The 22,810-nt window shown below is 35.0% G+C and overlaps 1 protein-coding gene across 3 annotated transcripts in view; it reads left to right on the top strand.

The window, feature by feature from the left end:
• The window catches only part of LOC143236592 (uncharacterized), a 138,876-nt gene that overhangs the window by 91,119 nt on the left and 24,947 nt on the right, over positions 1 to 22,810 (top strand). For 2 of the 3 annotated variants that reach the window (XM_076474883.1, XM_076474885.1), the window contains exons 13-17: positions 6,137 to 6,220; positions 6,569 to 6,677; positions 8,578 to 8,714; positions 10,247 to 10,422; positions 17,395 to 17,551. In XM_076474883.1, coding sequence (XP_076330998.1) covers positions 6,137 to 6,220; positions 6,569 to 6,677; positions 8,578 to 8,714; positions 10,247 to 10,422; positions 17,395 to 17,551 — 663 coding nt within the window. The remainder of the gene's footprint in view (positions 1 to 6,136; positions 6,221 to 6,568; positions 6,678 to 8,577; positions 8,715 to 10,246; positions 10,423 to 17,394; positions 17,552 to 22,810) is intronic. The other variant, XM_076474884.1, reaches the window with a different exon arrangement.

Below are 22,810 nucleotides of genomic sequence, written 5' to 3'. Positions count from 1 at the left end.
CGTTTCATATATGATCGCACATTTTTCACAAGATTAAGTCACTCGAACAAAATCACAAAAGCACATGAGGGCTAACTACCCTAGCCGTCCCTAATTTAGTAGTGATAGGTTATAGGGAAGGTAGCTTGTCAACATTACCCATCGTTAGCATTTTTTTACCAATAAATAATGGGATTGATTGTCATATAATAATGCCCCTATGGCTGAAAGGGCGAACATGTTTGGTAACGGAGATTAGACTCGCAGATTGCCAGTCAAATGTCCAAACCATCAAACCATGCAAGACCCGAAAAAGCTAAGAATGAGATGACACAACCTTTCAATTAATACTTTTCTACACCAGTGTTTATCAAGGTAGTCACTCATAACATTTAGCTTACAAAATGAAGCACTGTTGCTATTAAATTATTAACTTGTAGTTTATATGAGTTTATCTCTTTCTCTCTCTTTGCTAAAGACGTAAGATTTGTCGCACCTCACAAATTTCACAACTAAAAATTACTCTTTTAAAACGTTAAAAATTTTGTTTAAAACAGAGTCACGCTCTTTTTGTTTTATATAAAATATTTCCGTAAGGGTTCAGATAATTTTTTGTTGGGAACCGGACCGTCATGGCCAGGTGAGTTAAGGCGTGCGACTCGTAATCTGAGGGTTGCGGGTTCGCATCCCCGTCGCATCAAGCATGCTCGCCTTTTCAGCCGTGGGGGCGTTATAATGTGACGGTCAATCTCATTATACGTTTGTAAAAGAGTAGCCCAAGAGTTGGCGGTGGATGGTGATGACTAGCTGCCTTTCCTCTAGTCTTACACTGCTAAATTAGGGACGGCTAGCGCAGATAGCCCTCGAGTAGCTTTGCGCGAAATTCAAAAACAAAAACATTGTAGGAACCTAGTTTCAAAATAAAGTAACACGCAGTGTTTGAAATATAACAAGAAATAAAAGAGTACGTAAAGATAAACGACATAATGTTTATCGTGCTCAGATTGTGGTTCACGTCTCCATGCTGCGAAATATGTTTCGCACTTTATGAGTGCGGATGCAGTACAAGAGTAGTGAACGTTAAATCCCACTACTCGTCAGATAAAAGTGGCAGCGGATTCTGTTTACCAATACATCAATTAACAAATATGGATGTGTATGCACATTCAGCTCTTTGTATGGCCCTACGGTAAATCTGTAGGCTTAAAACGCTAAAATCCTGGTTTCGATACCTCTGGTGAACAAAGCACAGATAACCTATTTAGTACAAATTATAGCTTCGTTGATGTCAGGTCATGCAATAGTCCTTGGCATTAAATAAAAGTTCCATGTATAATCGTACACATTTCACAAGGTTAACTCACACGAACAAAAACAAAATCTACTTGAGGGCTATTTACTCTGACCGTTGCTCATATTGTAGGTCTGTAACTCCTTGTGCTTAACAATAACAAAATGTAAAACAAACTGTGCGCAAAAATCCCAGAACAAATAAACATCAAATCCACAATTTATGGAGCGAACTGGTCGTGTTAGTTCTCACCACTAGAACAGTTATGAAAGGAGAAAAACACTGCAAAACATCGACCGAAAATAACTTAGCGCCGCCGTCCTGTTTTTTTAAATTATAAGTTGCCCGGCATGGCCAGGTGGGTTAAGGCGTGCGACTCGTAATCTGAGGGTCGCGGGTTCGAATATCGGTCGCGCCAAACATGCTCGCCCTTTTAGCCGTGGGAGCGTTATAATGTGACGATCAATCCCACTATTCGTTGGTAAAAGAGTAGCTCAAGAGTTGGCGGTGGGCGGTGATGACTAGCTGCCTTCCCTCTAGTCTTACACTGCTAAATTAGGGACGGTTAACACAGATAGCCTCGAGTAGCTTTGTGCGAAATTCCAAAAACAAACAAACAATCTGCAGGTTGTTTTGGCCACACGACGCAAGAAAAAATACTGGCAAATATTAGGATATTGGCTAACAATATTAGCTAACCCTAATAAAATAAAAGAAAAATGAATTTTTAGCTAGTATAATTAATAAATATGTTGGTTGTTGATTTCCACTCACCCGTAGTAACTTTTTTTTTTTTTCGTTCCTAAGCACAAATATACAAAATGGTTTATCTGTGTTCTGTTCGCTACGAGTATCGGAATCCAGTTTCCAGCGGAATAAATCCGCAGCTATATACTCTGTCCAATTGGGGAATACTAAGCAACAAATCTGGAAATAAACATACACATTAAATTAACGGTTAAAAAGAAGTTTGTATACACACACAAAAGTGTGACTTGTCTACAACATTGTAGTTTTTGGAACAGAAATGGTTGTTAAAACAAAATTTGTATACTTATAAAAATGTGACTTGTTTACAACATTGTAGTTCTTCGAACAGAGATGGATGTTTAAACGAAGTTTGTATACAAGTGTAAAAGTCTGACTTGACACAATTAATCAGTATGTAGTTTTTTGTTTCAAAAACGTTACGTCAGATATAGTGATGATTAAACAAATTTGCTCTAGGAAACTTGTTGTGTACTTACATTCAGATTTTCTTCTGTTTTTATTAGTAAATATGAACAACAGAAAGCCAACAAATTAAACAAATAAATTAAAACGAAAAATGTTGTATTGATAATTAAACATATGTTAAAGTTTGTTGAAGATACTGAAGATATTTAATTTATATTTTTCACATTAAAGACGTGTTTGTTTACTTAATTGGCCAGCTTACACAACACTATATTTATATTAATTTTTGGTGGAAGACATTGTAAGATTAAATAGTATAATACAAAATACACTTGCACGTACACAGTTCTTACATTGCATTACCCTAATTCTTTGGATTTGGTTCAGACGGGACATTTTACAATTAATAAATACTGTGTACAATAACTGAACATACTAAAGTTGTTTAATGTTTCAAAAAACGAACCATCTAGTGTACTTATAAAAATGTAGACCACCTTCTTTTAATTACAGTGCTGGTGTTCTTTCAGTGTGTAGATTAGGTTTCTAAGTTCTAACCTTAATAGAGAAAAAATAATGAATTGCAACAGAAAATATTTAGGTCTTTCTTTTTTTAATTACTGTACCTTTGGCCCGGCATGGTTGTGTGGTTAAAGCACTCGACTCGTAATCTGAGAGGCGCCTGTTCGAATCCCCGTCACACCAAACACGCTCGCCCTTTCAGCCGTTGGGGCGTTATATTGTGACGGTCAATACCACTATTCGTTGGTAAAAGAGTAGCCCAAGAGTTGGCGGTGGATGGTGATGACTAGCTGCCTTCCCTCTAGTCTTACACTGCAAAATTAGGGACGACTAGCGCAGATAGCCCTCGAGTAGCTTTGCACGAAATTCGAAAACAAACAAACTGTACCTCTAGTTATGAGTACTGACAGTGCCCCCCGCTAGTACAGCGGTAAGTCTACGGATTTACAACGCTAAAATCAGGGGTTCAATTCCCCTCTGTGGGCTCAGCAGGTAGCCTGATGTGACTTTGCTAAAAGAAAGCGCACACACACCCTTACACAGCACTGATAGTAATGTATATATACGTTTCGAATAAATAAACCTTGTCATCTCATACTTATCGATCAAAATACAGCGATTGCCTTCAGTCCTTCACTATTCTATACCAGTATATGCGATGTTAGAATATGAAATCAAATTAAGTTCGCGATTAGACAATGGCAAAGCAAAAACATGAGAACAGCAATGACGGACTGCCGTTCTTGAACAAGAGCAGCTTGGGAATAGGGTATGCTCTATTCACTCTATTATAATAAAATTTAGGTTCCTTCTTCTTCCCAGCTATTGCTGGAGCAGGAAGAATTTTTCCAAGCAATTCTCCGCGTGTCAAGCTGACATTTACAGATGGCTTACCATTGTCGCGTTGACGTATCTCGTTAGTTGGTGTCACGTGCTACCACGACGAGAAGAGGCAGCCTGTACATTTAAGCAGAATCATTTCTTGGAGTTTGGAGTTACACAGTAGGAGAATAAAGTTGTAGAGCATAGACGACAAAACACTAAAAGCCTGAGGTTACTGAAAAGCAATTGAATCATTTCGTACACAGTTACACGCGAAGCCATAAAGAATATTGTCAAATACTTGAAAAACGTCTGCTGGTATTTCACACTGAGTTCGTTCAAATACTTTCACACAGATCGTGTTAAATTAACATTTGCAAGCTTTTTTGTGATCCCACGTATAAACCTATGGTACAATAAACACAGTTAAGGTAAATAAGCGAGTTATATAAGTTTAATATCTCTGTTATTCATTTTTGATATGAAGTATTTTTACAGCTACTTGCTGCAGTTTTTTAATATAAATCTACACAATAAGTTGTCTGTTCTATGCCCTCAACGGGTTTGGAAACCCAATTTTTTATCGTTATAAATCCACAAAATTCCAGCCTGAGCCATTGCAAAATTCTGTGAAGTACATCTTAGTATAATCTTAATTAGCATGTTTGTTTGTTTATCGTTTACACATATTTGAACGGGAGACATATCTATTTATTAAAATAATGTGTGTGTTTTCTTATACCAAAGCCACATCGGCTTGTCTGCTGAGACCACCGAGGGGAATCGAACTGCTAATTTTAGTGTTGCAAATCCGTAGACTTACCGCTGTACTAGCGGGAGTATATTAAAAGAAATGTATCGCATTTAATATTTTCTTACCTTCGGTAAGTTAGGATACTTTTAACGATAAAGTTTAGGGGTCGATTCCTGCGGTGGACACAGAAAAAAATCGGATTTTGCAGATTTGCATTTAAATAATTAATCGTCACATATTCTGACATGAAACATATAACCATGTGTATAATGATCGTCGCAGATTAAAAAACACACAAAACCTTCAGCACTGTAATGGATCTACTATTGCATATTTCTTTTGATATCTATGTTTGTTTCCGTTTAATATCTGTTTAGAAATGCTTCTAATGTATATTGTTGAATGTCCCTTCTTTTCTCTAAATATGTAGATTTTCAAGGGTACGAATCGACAGTGTACTATGTGTGTTTATAAAATACAAGTGATTGTCAGTTTTGTTGTCTGCTGAATTTTCAAGAATCTTGTCTTAAAGTTTATAATTTGACACGCGAAGAAACAGTTTGATATTGTTGGTTTGCTACAGTTAGCATGCTACAAATCACGGAAAATACAACTGTGATATACGCTTATTAATCGGAAAACTGCAAATATTCGACCAGGAAGTTTATAGGTTTCCAGCATTACAAACCGTTTGACTTCAATGAATTAACTTCGGACGTTAGTATTTCTACGATGGCATTAGACACTTTAGTAGAGGAAAAATCTTACATGTGAAGAAGCTAGATGGTTTCATGTCAATTGAAGTGTAAATGTGCATCAACATAAAATTAATTTGCTAATCGTGAACCGATGATAAAATATTCAATTCCTGACCAGATAGAAGACTCAGTATTGTTTGTAAGTTTATAAAACTTTTGAATAAAAATCATTATTTGTTTAGTTTTGTTTTGGTTTTTAATTTCGTGCAAAGCTACACAAGGGTTATCTACGCTAGCCATTCCTAATTTAGCAGTGTAGGACTAAAGGGAAGAAAGTTAGTTATCACCATCCACGGCCAACTCTTGGGCTACTCTTTTACCAACAAACAGTAGGATTGATCGTCACATTACAACACACCCACGGCTGAAAGGGCGAGCATGTTTCGTATGCTGGGAAAACACGTCAGAATTGCCATTAATATACGATACAAAAAGGCGAGCTTGTGTTTTATACATAATGTATAAAATAGCTTAGAAGTTTCCAAACTTGTTATGTCACGCTAATACACATTAAACCAAGACTTCTATAGTAAGTCTTCAAAAAAAGAAGTTTACGACCAAAAATATTGCTAATAGGAAGAGTACCCACATCATGATATAATACATTCTAATCGTTATAAACAAAAGTATATATGAAGAGTATTATACATTAGTTATATTCCTTACTGGTTGGTTTTTAGTTCATGTCTATGTAAGTAAGTTGCTCTGTTCAGAAGTTAATATTCATTTTGTTAACGTTTTAACTGTTGATACTTTCCAGCATTTTAAATCATAATTCGTAAATACTTTTATCGTATTAGACTGGTTCCCTCTTTTTTCTTTTCACATTATTAGGCCCACATGGTTGCAGCATTCGAACAAAGCCTTTCCAACATGACTGATCGGTTTCAACACCTTACTGTAACGGCCGAACAGAAGGTTTGTTTAATTTGCAAAAGAGATTTTTACATCTTAAGACTGAAACACTCAGGGAAAAAAATGTAAAAATTTGTTATTTAGTCTAGCAATGGGATTACATAAGCTATATTAATGCTAGTTGTTTATTTAGGTAGGGATGTGGATGTTAAGTGGGGAAATCAGTTTTGTCTGTATAGTAAGATTTCATCATGTAATGTCAAGATAATGATTACACTTTTTATTCGTACAAGATTTATGTTATTTGTAGCTATTCATTTAATGTATCAATTTTACGTATAACTATTTATCGGATAGTATGATGTGTTAATTACGATACGCTTTTATATTACATAGTATGATATGTTACAGGAAACAGAGCTTGGAGAACTACGAAACACAATCGATGATCTGAAAAAACAGAGTACTGAAGCTGGTCTCACGAAGATGGCGCTACAGTCAATGCAAGCGGTCGAAAGAAGTAAGCTTTGGAAATTGAAAGTAACATTTGTTTATTTTTGAATTTCGCGCAAAGCTACTCGAGGGCTATCTGCGCTAGCCATCCCTAATTTAGCAATGTAAGACTAGAGGGAAGGTAGCTAGTCACCACCACCCACCGCCAACTCTTGGACTACTCTTTTACCAACGAATAGTGGGATTGATCGTCACATTATAACGCTCCCACGGCTGAAAGGGCGAGCATGTTTGGTGCGACAGGGATTCGAACCCGCGACCTTCAGATTACGAGTCGAGTGCCTTAACCCACCTGGCCATGCCGGGCCAGGAAAGCGAACATTGTGCTCATTTTTATAAAACACTTTGATATTGTAGTCAATATGTACACTAAACTTATGTACAATAGTTACTGAACAACTATATCAGTAACCATTCCTAATTCCGAGCTGCTGGCCAGAGTGAAGATAGCTGCCGTATGCGGCTACTCATAAGAAAGTGATAACCATTCTTGACGAGTGTTCTCCGGTGGGACAGCAGTTAATCTTTGGACTTATAATGCTAACATCGGACATCCGATTCCCCTCGCTAGACACAGCACATAATCTGATGTGGTTTTGCTATAAGAAAAAAATACAACTGACTTAGTGTTGTTCTCGAAGATGTGAGAAGAAAAACTTGAATAGATGATAATAAAGAATGAATTGACACGGTATTTACTGCCTGACGAAGGTCATCTGCTCGAAAGTGGCACAGAATAAACTAGAAAACCTTTTCATTTATTTCAATATATTATTTACTCTCTTTTATCCGAACATAGGGAAACATTTTTACGGTTATAACGCTGTAACAGCTAAGTGTCAACGACATAACGCAGTTCGAGCCTTGGACCTTCTGATCAACAGTAATGCATGCTAATTACTAGGTCATGCTCGCTCATTTTAAGTTGCATCCTTACGACATATGAATTAAATACAATATTTTCTGAGATAAAAATAACCGTCGAGTAATAAACATCCTGTATTTACTTTTAACGTCATGTTGTCAGATAACACTTATTTCACTCATTATTTAAGCCTCTGTCGAAACTTCACTTTTGACGTTTTTGTTTTTGAATTTCGCGCAAAGCTAATCGAGGGCTATCTGCGCTAGCCGTCTCTAATTTATCAGTATAAGACTAGAGGGAAGGCAGCTAATCATCACCACCCACCGCCAACTCTTGGGCTACTCTTTTACCAACGAATAGTGGGTTTGACCGTAATATTATAAGGCCCCCACGGCTGAAAAGACGAGCATGTTTGGTGCGACGGGGATTCGTACCCGTGACCTTCAGATTGCGAGTCGTACGCCTTAACCCACCTGGCCATGCCGGACCTTCGCTTTTTACTTGTAACAAAAACATTAAAGTACTTGGTCAATCCATTATCAAATGGGAGAGAAGTTCACAGCATCTGTTATCTGATGGAAGAACTACACACTCTACTTACAATTATTCATGTAAACAGTTGCTTTTAATTTGAAAAATTTCAAACTCAGTCTTTGAGAAAGTGAATTTCATGCTTACTATATGAACATGAAAATATATTAGGATAATGTATGTTAAGTTTTCAGGAAGGATTTGCACACCATTTGTTACAAAAATAAGAAAGTTTTATCTGGACAACTATGTTTTGTTCTTCTTATTATCTTTACTGAAATATTTTCAACGTGTTTCTGTAAAATACATCAATAAACACTCCAGAATACATAACATATCTTGATTTCATAAATATTACTACGACGTTGTGTACATTCACCTCGATAAAAAAAGTTCCATATTCTGGGATTACAAAAAAAAGAACTAATTATTGGTGTAAAATAGTGTCTTAACAATGACAAGTAAAATAATTCATAGATTTTCCTTCTAATTCTAATTTGTATGTTTTCAGCTATGCAAGGTAAAATGTCAAGCTATTTGTCCACAGATTCTGTTTCTAGTATGAACTCTCAATCCAGCATACATAGCAATTCTTCAGTGAGGTGTGATAGTACTAACGATGAAAGGAAGAAAAAGAAAAAAGGCTGGGTAGGTTGATATAATTTACTGGTCTTTTCCTGAAGTAAAGTAAATTTTCTTGCGATTAAAATATTGCTTTTATTTAAAATTCTTATTTTTGTAATCATAGATTATGTAATGGATATGCAATTCTTTTTAATTACAAAGGGTTGAATACATTATATTGAAAAAGAATCTGAAACCTAACCACGTTTTTACAGTCCATATCGCTAGGTCCGGTTATGCTATGCCTCACAACTTAATGATAGCCCTGCATTGTTGTTTTCATTGCAAAAGGTTCCATCGCAATGTTCTCATGTTAAAAGCTCACCACTAATCCCTGTTTGCTTTTCATAAGTTTTCTTGTGTGTGAAAATTACATTTCAACTGCACAGAAAGCCATGAGTGCTGCGTCCAGCAAGTTGTCCGCTATATCTTCTTATAGAATAGTATAAATATCCATTTTCTTCTCTAACTACTTAAAATATGTTACGTTGAGTGGAAGGTGTTACTGGAAGTTTTATTTTGTGAACTCATAACCTGTTGGCTTCGTTTACAAACACAAATACATCTTGTTAATCTTCATTATGTTGAGTACTGGTACCTGGGGCAAAAAGGCAGATTTGGATTATCAGTGATGACGAGAAACCCACTTGTTGAGAAATTTATATGCAAAAACGGCTCGTTTGGGCTGAGAAAACACTTTACATAGAAGAGCGAACAACGTTTCGACCTTCTTCGGTCATCGTCAGGTTCACCTGACTCAGCCCAAACGAGCCGTTTTTGCATATAAAAAAAGATTTGGATTATCGTCTATAGCAGTACAATGTATTTTGTTTATCATAGCTGGGTTACTACTTATTACAGGTCTCTTTCTGAATGGTCCTGAATCTCAAAGGTGATCCATATTCCTTTGCTTTTCTAATAATATTAGGTACAAAGGATATCCCATTTTGTAAACTATAAATCCTCCCTCTGAATATATTTTTATGATCCGAGTTCTTGACTATTTTGCATCAGAAAAGACTGTTACCTTTCTTAAAGTTATCAATTTTCGATAGCATTATATTACCTATGAAGTGACAAACAATCTCGAAATGTAGTTGGCACATTTCGTTCTAGCTCAACTTTACATTGGCTGTAATTGTCTCGTATCATATTGATTTGCATATTAACACTTGTTTCAATATAACATACTTAACTCTGTAATCTGTGTATTGAGTATTCGAAAACATATATTCAGAATATTGACTACTGATCTGATAATCTTTAAGAATATTACGAAGATATTCCTGTATTATAGATAGTGATACTACGCTTCTCTGACAGTCTTTTGAATACCTTCGGTATATTTAATAGTTTCTGATTCTTTTATATTAAACTCTTTCTCCACAGTACTGTGTTTATACATAACAGCATGATCTAAGTTTCCTAGATTATCCGTACAAACATAAGAAGAATATAAACTTGATTGCCGTTGCTTATCGTGTAGGAGATTAGTTTTGATCGTAATAAAAGTGCTTGGAACTGTGTAAACAAAGAAGTATTGTGTTTTATTACAGTTACGCAGTTCGTTCAGCAAGGCTTTTTCCCGTAGTAAAAAGAATAAGAACGGGCCACTGTTAGATGTGGAGGATATGAAGCAGTTCCATTCTGATTCATCTGTATCGAATACCCCTTCACGTGGACCATATCTAACGAATGGACACTTCTTTACTTCATCTCATTCGTTTTCAGAGTAAGTATACGTGTGTTTTCTTATACCAAATCCACAACAGGCAGTGTCCATCGAGAGGAATCGAATTCCTGAATTTTAGCATTGTAAATTTGAAGACTTGAAGTGCACCCATAACACCACAACTCTTGCACTGCGATTACTAGAATAATAAGCATAATTGAACTTTACTGTATTGGTTATCCCCTCTTTCTGACTGTTCAATGTAAGCTTGAGGGTATATAACATTAAAATTGTTTTTCATGTGGGCGCAATGCATACAGCCCATTATACAAGGTGTACTTAAAAAAACATCATTATGTGTATATGTGCAATATAAAAACTTTTAATTATTTAGAATTTAACCTCAACTGTGCTTGAAATGTTACTGTCGTGTAACTGTAATTTGTGACCCTCATTCTGAACGAACACAAATTATATAATTTATCAATAATTATTGATTTCATTTTGCTAAAAAACAACAAAATTTCGCATTTGTAATAATATATGTTTTGTTATATTAGTTAAAGTTTATGAATATAATAGCACGTTTTTTAAACAAATTATAGTTTCGTATGGGCTTGCCAAGAATCACCTTATTGAGATATTTAAAATTATAATCAGTCTTAATTCATGGTAGGAAAGGAGGCTTTTCAACTTCAATATTACTCGTAACCATGGTAGAAAATTGAATATATTTTTTTGCTTTTAGTATCCCATCCTATTATTATAAATTTTGGAATTCGATTTCCCTCTTCCCATGATCATTTGTTACTCTCTGTGACACTTCTGTTATTTTTCTAATAGTTGCAGAATGGACTGATTAGTTTATTAAAATGTTTATGTATGATTTGATTGCTTCTTTGAAGTTAAGCACAAAGTTACGAAGTGTTCGGCTCTGCTTACCACGGGTACTGAAACCTGGTCTCTAGCTTTGTACGTCCAGAAACATACCGCTGTGCCAGTGGGGGGCAAGATCATGAATTTGTTTGTTTGTTTTGGAATTTCGCGCAAAGCTACTCGAGGGCTATCTGTGCTAGCCGTCCCTAATTTAGCAGTGTAAGACTAGAAGGAAGGTAGCTAGTCATCATCCCCCACCGCCAACCCTTGGGCTGCTCTTTTACCAACGAAAAGTGGGATTGACCGTCACATTATAACGCCCCCACGGCTGGGAGGGCGAGCATGTTTGGCGCGACTCGGGCGCGAACCCGCGACCCTCAGATTACGAAGCGCACGCCTTAACGCGCTAGGCCATGCCAGGCCCAAGATCATGAGTTTGAAAACTGTAATATTGTGCTCCTTTCAGTGGTGGATTTAGTTATTCTGAGGCCCTGTCGTTAGCATTACTTTTAGTATAATCATGTTCGATAATTCGTAACAGTGTGAATTAGTAATTAATATTGTATTAGAAGTATATAATAATCTAAACTCACACAAATAAATAATAAATCCCTACATCATATCAAAACTTTCCTGAATTAATAAAGGAAAAAAACTGCATCGATAGCTGTGATAAGCAAAGCACAGATAGCCCATTGTGTAGCTTTGTGCTTAACTACAAATAATATGCCCTCTAGTGACACAGCAGCATATCTTGGGAGTTACAATGCTAGCAACTGGGTTTCGTTATACTCGAGTAGGCAGAGCACAAATAATACATTTTGTGGCATTGTACATAACTATACACAAACTATTTAATTGTTAATTTGTCAATAATGTGTTCGTAACTCATGTGTTTTAATTATTTCTGGGATATTGTGTCCCTTAAATAGTTCTTTACTTTTTTAACACAGAAAATGACCTTTCACTCGAAGCATTGCTAACAGGAAAAGTTAAAAATTCTCAGCGCAGTTTCAGTGTTTGGAAATGTTGAATGCAATCCATTTTATGTTTACGTAAAATATACGTGTTACTCGAGCAATAAACATTTACGATTCGCAAAATTTTAAAACGATGTATTCTGTTTCCTCAATATAGACTGAATGTCTATATAACTTATATAAATTAAATATAGGCTGAATGTCTATATCACTCATATATAAATTAAATAAATTTCTCAAGTATTAATGGTTTCTTGTTCTTTTATCATCTGTTGCAAATACAAAGAATATTTCAAATTGTTTTGTCAATTGTGGTAATTAGTCCATCACAAGTTACAAAGAAAATATTAAAAATGAATTGATCTATTTCTGTTAACAATACTACATTGCTATGATTTTCATCAAAGAATATTTTCCGATAATGCCTTAAATACGGCTGGAAAACATTCGGGACTCCAAACAAAACATCTTCACATTCGCATAACCCACATAACTCATTGGTTAAACAAAGATCGAAAAGCAAGTAGCGTCAGCTTTATTTAAACCTTCTGCTAACCATTCGTTAAATCTAGCCAGCAATTAAGAAGTAGAATCATGTTCTCAACAAACACTGTTTTCTAATTTTTGACAAAGCTTATTTGTATTTGTCTTGTATTCAAATATGAAACATTCTTACAGATTGGTTGGTTAGGGTTTGGTTTGAAAGCTACGAGAGGGCTATCTGCACTAGCCGTACCCAATTTAGCAGCGTAAGACTAGAAAGAAAGCAGCTTGTTATCACCGCCCGCCGCCAATTCTTGGGCTACTCTTTTACCAATAAATAGGGCGATTGACCCTCACTTTATAGCGCCACCACGGCTGAAAGAGCAAGCATGCATGTTTGGTGTGAGGGGATTCGAACCCGCGACCCTTACATTACGAGTCGAGTGCCTTAGACACCTGGCCTTGCTGGGCCGATTTGGTAAGGAAGAATACAACACTAAAAATTATGTGAGACCAGAAGGTCTCCAAAAGTAGACGCTGTTTATGCTCTTAGAAACCATTTTTGCAGTATTAATTAGTGGAATATTTGCACAAAATTAACATTAAAATAGAATCCGTATCTTTAATTAAAAACGTAACGATTAAGATGAAACAAAAACTGATGATTTAATGGTAGTTTAAAATACAACAGACACTAAATGTGGTAAACTTATTACAAAACCCAATATTGAATATTTTGAATGGAGAAACACTATTAAATTCACTGAAAAGAGTCATATTTGAATTACGAAATGATTTTGAATCAGTTGAAATTGAAACATGTAGTTTTCCACCACCGGTGAAAAAATATTTCACGAGAGAAAAAAGCAGAAATAAAAGGAAAGTATTGATTGATGAAAATACTAATAATGGAGTTAATGTTAATTGGAAGAGATTGATTCATTTCTAGTAGTTTCTTTGTAACTTGTGATTCACTAATTACCGAAATTGATAAAATAATTGAAAGTTACAGTGATATTATTAAAATCTTATAATATTCTTTAATTTTGCAGTAGATAACAAACAACATACATATATTTGTATGTCAGTGATATACGAGGGTTGTTCAAAAAATACGCGGACTGACGTCGTAAAACAAAATGTACTTTATTTAGAAGTTACAGGTCTGGGACCCCTTCAAAGTACTCTCCTCCCCAACGCACACACTTGTCCCAACGGTGTTTCCACTTGTTGAAACAGTCCTGGTACGCTTCTTTTGTAATGTCCTCCAGCTCCTTCGTCGCATTTGCCTTAATCTCGGGAATCGTCTCAAATCTTCTTCCTTTCAAGGGTCTTTTGAGTTTGGGGAACAAGAAAAAATCGCAATGAGCAAGGTCAGGTGAGTAGGAGAGGTGGGGAAGAACAGTGATCGAGTGTTTGGCCAAAACCTCACGAGTTCTGAGGCACAAATTTCGCAGCAACGCGGTGCATCTTCAATTTTTCGGTCAAAATCTCGTAACAAGATCCAACTGATATCCCACACTCTTCAGCAAGCTCCCTGACAGTCAGACGTCGATTTGCCCGCACCATGGTGTTGATTTTGTCGACGTGTGGGTCGTTAGTTGACGTGGAAGGACGTCCACGACGCTTATCATCTTCAATGGACTGTCGACCATCCTTAAAACGTTCATGCCACTTGAAACATTCCGTACGCTTTATAGCAACATTACCGTAAGCCGTGTTAAGCATAGCAAAAGTTTCAGTCGCAGATTTTCCAAGTTTAACACAAAATTTCACAGCAAGTCGTTGCTCCTTCAGGTCATTCTTTCTGAAATCCGCCAAACGAAAAAATCGCACTTCACTTAAAACCGCGTAGCTAATACACAAATGAAGATATCTGCAATCGGAAAATTGCGTCGTAATCAGCTGATCTGTGCGAACCTAGCGACACCAAGTGGATTCCCCTGGAACCAACTGGAGCCGCGTAATTCAAACAGTCCGCGTATTTTTTGAACAGACCGCGTACACATTGAGTAGTTTAAAGGGGAAACAGCACTTTTTATTTTTAATTTTACATTAAGAAAATATTTGTTGCCCGACTAACATGTAAATATTACTGTCGAATAGATTGCATTCGACATTTCTAAACGTAGGAGTTTTTTAACTCTTCCGACAAGTAATGCTAAGAGTGAAAGGTCATTTTCTGTGTTAAAAAGATGAAGAGCTATTTACGAGAAATCTAGGATCTTTTTTTTTCCACTTCTGAACATAGAAAACGAGGAATTATAGCATATGAATTACGAAGAAATTGTTGACAACTTTACAGTTAAGTCACGAAAGGATTGATATGAGTTAGGTGTTTGTTCGTTATTTGTTTGTAATTATGTTACTATTATTGTATATGTAATACAATATTAGTTACTACTCCACCTCTTTATGAATTATCTAAATTATTACGACAAGAGTAAAGCTCGTGATAGGGACCCAAACCTGAGGTTACTTTTAGGGTCTCAGTTTACCTAAATCCGTCACTGCCAATATCTTTGTTCACTATGCATTTGCTTTCTAATTTCAGAGTCAATAACGGCCGAAGTATGTACAACGCATTGACACTTGTCGCGTAGCAAATATGTGGTATTTAAATATTTTATACTCAGTCACTTTAGGGGTCAAAACTTATGTTGAAAAGTGTGGTTACAACCTGGCATGGCCATGTGGTTAGGTCGCTCAACTCTTAACCTGAGGGTCGCAGGTTCGAATCCCCGTCACGCCGAACATGTTTACCCTTTCAACCGTTGGGGCGTTATAAGTGACAATTAATCCCACTGCTTTTTGGTGAAAGAGTAGACCAAGAGTTGGTGAAGTGTGGTTGTGACTAGCTGCTTTTCTTCTAGTCTTACACTGCTAAATTAAGGACAGCTAAGGATAGCCCTCATGTAGCTTTACGCGAAATTCAAAAGCAAACAAATATAAACAAGCTGAAATTTAGTGTCTAGCTTGCATAACGATACTGCTCACGTGTGTTGTATGGGTTTGTTAGGGTTTTGAAATACAAGTCTTAAGAATTAAAGTGTGTATGTACAGATATATTTAAACTTTCATAATTTATATACAGTATCTAAAAAATGCAGGCATATTCAAGTTAATAATTTGTATCTGGTAAATTGATAACAATTCATGTATTTAAAGAAGAATATTTATAAAATAATGACAATGTTTTATTTAAATATTTGTACATATGTATAAGACTGTGTGTGTAAAAATCCGAAATTAAGCATTCTAACTGTTGGTTAGAAATATTTATTTCAATATAGACTTACTGTCAATACACTTACCAGCATTTAATTGAAACATTTTCATTCTTTTTTCTGTTACTCTGTGTTGTTTATTTCATGGTGCACGAAAGCATTTTTAATGGAAAATCTCAGATATTTGACAAATGTTTTAGGAGCTGGGAGAATATATATGATTGTGGGATAAAATCGCGAATCCTGAAAGGTGGGAAGCCTAGTGTTGTATATGAATTATTGAAATGTAAAAATAACTGGAATTATTTAGATGGTGCAAATAAGAAATTCTGTTATTTTGAAGATACTTTTAAGTTGCACAAAGGGTGCTTCTAAATCTGGTGTAGGGAATAGAAATAATGCAGTAGTACTAGTAAAACGGCCTACTTTATTTTACAAGATATTTCAATAAATGATAAGTCATTTAATTATCAGAAGTGCAGGGATTAAGCAAAGGTATGGTGATGTGAACTGCATTTTGACGAAAATTAAATCACATAGTATAATGTTAAGGTACATACATTGATCTTTGTGTAACAAATGAAAAATAAACAATAATAAAATATGTTGTATTCACGTGTCGTAAGTTTGAAACATATATAAAAACTTAATTTCATGTTGGAGTTATCCAGACCCGGGGACCTTTGACGCACAATTTTTGGTATTACGCCTAGTGATAAATCCCCCAGTGGCTTCCTGGGCTCAACCATTCCATCTTGAGATACTTGTCTTGATTAAGGTAATAGAAATATCATTAAACCATGTTTCATAGACGAATATTAACTTCTTATAAAGCATTCTTCCAAAAAAATGTTTTTGGGTTGAAATACAGTTGTGTGAACATTACGATTCATAAGACTTGAGGTTTCCATGGAATGTGTTTTGTTTTTCTACATAATGCTAAGTCACAAAACAAAAGAACTCACTATAAGTATAAAACATGAAACTTTATTCACTATAACATCTAAGGTATGAGAACTGCATTGAAATAGTATAGGTTCTGCAAGTTAAGGTTGTTTTTTTGCTACTGAATGATATTTGTTTGGAGCTTCCCATATAAGGGTTTGTTTGTTTTGGAATTTCGCACAAAGCTACTCGAGGGCTATCTGTGCTAGCCGTCCCTAATTTAGCAGTGTAAGACTAGAGGGAAGGCAGCTAGTCATCACCACCCACCGCCAACTCTTGGGCTACTCTTTTACCAACGAATAGTGTGATTGACCGTAACATTATAACGCCCCCACGGCTGGGAGGGCGAGCATGTTTGGCGCGACTCGGGCGCGAACCCGCGACCCTCAGATTACGAAGCGCACGCCTTAACGCGCTAGGCCATGCCGGGCCCCCCATATAAGGGAATCCTTTTGCAGACTACTCTTATTGTGAAAGAATTGCTTTAGCATGTGATTTAGATTTTATGTGTGTTTTTATAGCCTTTATGAAAAAGAAGATGAATGTTCACTAGAGCTTATGAAAGACCTAAGAAAACAGTTACGAGAAAAAGACATGCTTCTTACAGATATTCGTCTTGAAGCTCTGACCTCAGCTCATCAGATAGAAAGCTTGAAAGATATTGTGAATAAAATGAAGGTAAGATAAGTAAGATAAACGTTATCCTACAACCATAGGCAGAACTTTGGACTAGAACATCACCTGTATGTATTATGATATAGTGTAACTATTATCAAAACTGTTGGATTGATATTTAAAAAAAAAAAATCATTTTTAAAGTTCTAATTATCTGATAGGTTTTCAAAAGCTTTGCAAACAATTATTTTTAACAAATAAAAATTTTCTAATAGCTATTTAAAAGTGTGTTCAGAGCATGAGTTGTAAGATAGTTTCTCAAATATGTACAGTTACGACAGAAAGTGTTCGTACCCCTGCGTCCCGAGTAGTTTTTTGCTCATAACTTAAAAAGTATCACGATTAGGCGTTTGCTGTATTATAAATATTATACTAACACACTTCTACATACATTTTTATGTAAATTAAACGACAAATAAACTGTTTATAAACAAATAACCAAAAATAGGAGGAGCAGAAAGTGTTCATACATTTCAGAACGTGTGGAAAAACTGATATTCCCGTAAAAAAATTTGTTTAGTTTGGTGAATAAACTATATTATACCATTCCAGAACTAGACACTGGGTTCATAATTATTGAAATTTAGCCAGCAAAAAATTTACTTCTGGCAATTTAGCGCCGTCTCCGTCATTATCTGCTTGGTCATCATGGCGAACAGGAAACAATTGTCCAGTGATTTAAAAAACCGAATTATTGTAAAATACAAGTCTCGTGTGTCTCTTTCCTATATTGCCAAGTTTAAGCTTACAGGATCAACTGCTAACCTCCCTCGTTCCGGACGCCCCACCAAAATTCCAGAGAGAACATACAGAAACTGGTAAGGGAGACTGGGGTTGAAGTAAGCACCTCTACAGTTACGAACATGTTACGCTCTTCTGGGTTCAAAGCATACCGTCTTTGTAGAACTCCATATTTAAAGCCTGTTCATTTAAAAGCACGATTGAGATATGCAAGAAACCATGTAGATAAACCCTTTACCTATTGGAAGAGTATTCTTTGGTCAGACGAGACTAAAATCGAGCTTTTCGGCTACAATGATGTTCGCAATATTTTCCGTAAGAAGGGGGAACGAAATCGTCTAAAGAACACCGTCCCTACAGCTAAACACGGAGGTGGCTCGATCATGCTATGCAGTTCCTTCAGCTCTTCTGGTGTAGGCAGCCTTCACCGCGTCAACGGAATCATGAAAAAAGAAAAGTACGTTGATATATTAGGCACTTATATCAAGAATGATGCTCGGAACTTGCGGCTTGGGCATCGTTTAATCTTCCAGCACGACAATGACCCTAAGCACACATCGAAATATGTGCAATCCTAGTTGAAGAGGAACCATATAAGCGTTCTGGAGTGGCCATCGCAGTCACCCGATCTCAACCCAATTGAAAACGTTTGGCATGAGTTGAATACCATGGTTTATCAGCGTCATCCAAAAAACTTGCAAGAGTTGGAGGCCTTCTGTAAAGAAGAATGGAAGAAAATACCAGTCGAGTACTGTCAAACGATCATGGAGGGCTATGAGGAGAGATTGCGCCAAGTAATTCACCTGAAAGGCTACACAACTGGCCATCCTATGTTTGGTTATTTATTTATAAACAGTTTATTTGTCGTTTACTTTATATAAAAATTTATGCAGATGCATGTTAGTATAATATTTATAATATACTATAGTTTCATTATCCTAATCACAATACTTTTTAAGTTATGAGGAAAAAACTACCCACAAAGCAGGTGTACGAACACTTTCTGTAGTAACTGTATTAATAACTATGTAATAACATGAAAGGTAATCATATTTTAGCCTTCAACAACTAGTATAAGGTGTGTATGTATATATATTTAAGTATATTGGGATAATATTTGTAAATTATTGTGCAGGTTCTCTCCAGATAACATAAAGTTTTGGTACAACATGGAACTTATTAATCCATCTCAGCTGTTTCACACTCTGAGATAAATTAACTTAAAATAAAACACTTAAAGTCAGCCTTTATTATTCATATCCCTATGAAAACGTTTTCATAAACTAATTTAAATTTACTATACATACAACACCTGAAAGCAACCCATTCCACATGTCAACCACCCTATTAGAAAAGTAAAACTGTTTTAGCTGAAGATGACTCCAACCATACTAAATTTTGTTTTGTGCCCCCTAGTCCTACTGTTGCATACAACATGCTAAATGTGACCAAACCAGTGACCTGTACAATGCAATTCTAACCTATTTATAACATCTTTAGACTTGTATTCAATATTTCTGTAGATACAAGCTAAAATCCTATTTGTGTTACCACTAGCAACAGCACACTGCTTTGATGGTGTTAGGGACTGACCAACTATTACATCATGATCCCTTTCTTTCATAACGTTGTTAAGGTTATTCTCCTCCACATTATACTTAATTCAAATTATGATAACCCACATACATTATCATGCATTTATTATAATTAAAACCCCTCTCCCACTTATTTGCTCAACTCGCTAAATGACCTAAATTTCAAGGCCCTAATATCATCTATGCATTTAAGTAATTTATTGTAAATCAAAAAGAGCACAGGTCATAAGACTGAGCCTGAGCTACCCCACTTGTAACATAAATTCAGTTTGACTGAATTCCATTTGTAACAACCTTTTGCTTTCTTCCATCCAGAAGAGTGCTTCTGTCCAATTTAGTAACTTTTCCTGCACATCTACAGAGATAATTTATTTTACAAGCCTTTTATGTGGTACCTTGTCAAATGCTTTTTGAAAATCCAGATACACTAAATCTACACTCTTACCATCATCCACATAAGAACGTCAAAAGTTTTATAAAGTAATATTTTCCCTTAGTGAAACTATATCACGATTCAGTAAAATTCTAAACTTTCTTAAATGACTTTGCAAAGCATCTTTTAACAGACTTTCCTGGTCTTTTCTCACAATTCATGTAAGACTAATGGGTCTATATTTACTGACAAAATTTTTATCACCTTCCTTGAAAAGAGGAGTTATATTAGCTAACTTCAGTCCTCTATACCTGCTCATTATTCAAGGACTGACAAAAAATAGCATTAAGTGAGGGCTCATATACCCAATCTCTAACCTCCTCTAAAACCCTTGGAGAAATATTATCTGTCCCAGGATCCTTATTGTTTTTTAAACTTTCCAATATTTTGTTAACCATCTCAGAATTAATGCATTCATATTTTTTTGCTCTCATTTCCATTTATCAACTGTTCAAGATGTGGAACACTGCTTAAAACTTCATAAATAAAAATTGAGAAAAAGCACATTTTAACAACTCAGCCATCTCATAATCATCAGATACCAGGCTTCCTTTATCATCTCACAAGGGTGTTTACCTTCATCCTAAAATTTTGTGTACCCTTGATGTATTTAATGATATCCATACTGTTAATTTTTACATTTTTAACTAAGCTTCATACATCCTTTTGATGTTCTGTTTATTGTTTCACCAGCTTTCTTGATATTATATAATCTTCTAAGTCTCATCTCATACCAGTCAAATTTTAATTTCTTAAACTTATTATGCTTTTCTTTAATTTTATCTTTTAAACTCTTTGTGAGCCAACCTAGTATTTTACTTGTAGCTACCCTTTTATTTCTGTAAAGAATATGTTTACATTGAATATTTAAAAATTTACCTTAAAAAATTCCTTATTAGGTCAATATCTTAAAATAACTCAGCCACACAATTCACACCAGATATTTTAGTAGCATCCCTTCAAAATTTGCTTTTTTGAAATTTATATCCAAAATATTATTATTCCTTACCTCCATATGATGGCAAAACATCAAACTTAATAGAGCAATGACCACTTGCACCTAGATGTTTCCCAATTTCTACCTTCTTGATCATTTAATTCACAATAAATCTAAAATATCATTGTTTCTAGTTGGTTCCTTGACTAACAGGTGAAGATCTTGAACAGTTCCCAAAAATCTTTCTTCCTTGTGCCTTGACTCTAGCACTTCCCCATATGTGTCTTAAAATAAAACTACACATAGCTTTTTATTAACAGCTGAAATCTTAATATCACCATACAATTTCTCACTAATTTCATCAGTATCACTTGATAGTCTGTAACAAATTCCCACTGAAAGCATCTCCCTTTATATTCACTAACAGAAACCCAAAAGGATTTAGTCTCCTTGTTATTATCTTTAATATCCTCAGCTTCAACAGAATGTAACTCATATTTTACATTTAAAAGCACTCCTGCTCTTATCTTTTATACTATATCCCTATTAAATAGCCTGTAACGTTGTATAAAAACATTCTTTTAAACTGCATGTAAGTTTAGTTATCCTCTTTAATTAAATCAAGGTTACATGTCACAGTGATTATTTGTTTTTTAATACTTATACTTACTTGGTTCTGTTTGTGTCATTCTCTCCTGGAGAGGATCATACTCATTCCAAGTTATGGTACAGATACTTCAACAAGTTAGTATGAGTTTATCTCCCTTGAATTAGAAATGATAACTGATTACATTAATCTAAGGATTGTGAGATGCTGCCGTAAAAGTTGTGGGTCATACATAAGTCTAGATCTTTTTTTATTTTGTTCTTGTCCTTTCAAAATCTAACCACACCAAGAAGTCAGTTTCATTCCTTCAAAGAAATAGGCTTACAGTTACATTGTATGAATATAGAATCCAGTAATTTCCTTTGCTGTCCAAGCTTGTTTTAATGCTCTGCATAATGTATCTAGAACGTTTTTTGTATTATTTATTAATGTAATAGTTTTTATCTTATAGCAACCTAGAATGCTTATTATAAAATAACCTTTAACAGCAACAAATCATTCTTTTTCATTTTTATTAGAAATATGCTAATGTTATATAATTTCGATTTCTTTGGTTCTTGGATATGTTAAAATATTTTAGCAACAAAAATTTACTTGATTGTATTTTTAGAAATATGAAAATTGTACACATTTTAATCAAAATTACAATTTTAAGTTAATTCTAATGTAATGTTATTTCCTGTATATATTATCAAAAAAATTCTAAGTATTTATTTTGATAGTGTGTTCTAAAATTATTTTGAGTATTACAATTTTGTAATGTTTTCAAGGTAGTAGTAGAAGTTTTGTACCTTTTAGAAAAATTTTCCACATTATTTTTGTAGGTTTTGAAAATTCTGTTATATTTTGAAAGTAAAGATATCTGTTTATTTAATCAGCTGTAGGTTAATACAATAAGTAAGGAACAAAAAATTAGTAGTGTCTATAATAAGAAGACTGGAAATATATG

Source organism: Tachypleus tridentatus, chromosome 13, assembly GCF_004210375.1.
Source record: "Tachypleus tridentatus isolate NWPU-2018 chromosome 13, ASM421037v1, whole genome shotgun sequence".
NCBI classification, from domain to species: Eukaryota; Metazoa; Arthropoda; class Merostomata; order Xiphosura; family Limulidae; genus Tachypleus; species Tachypleus tridentatus.
Note: the sequence above shows the minus strand (reverse complement) of the source record. Positions and strands in the feature narration are given on the sequence as shown.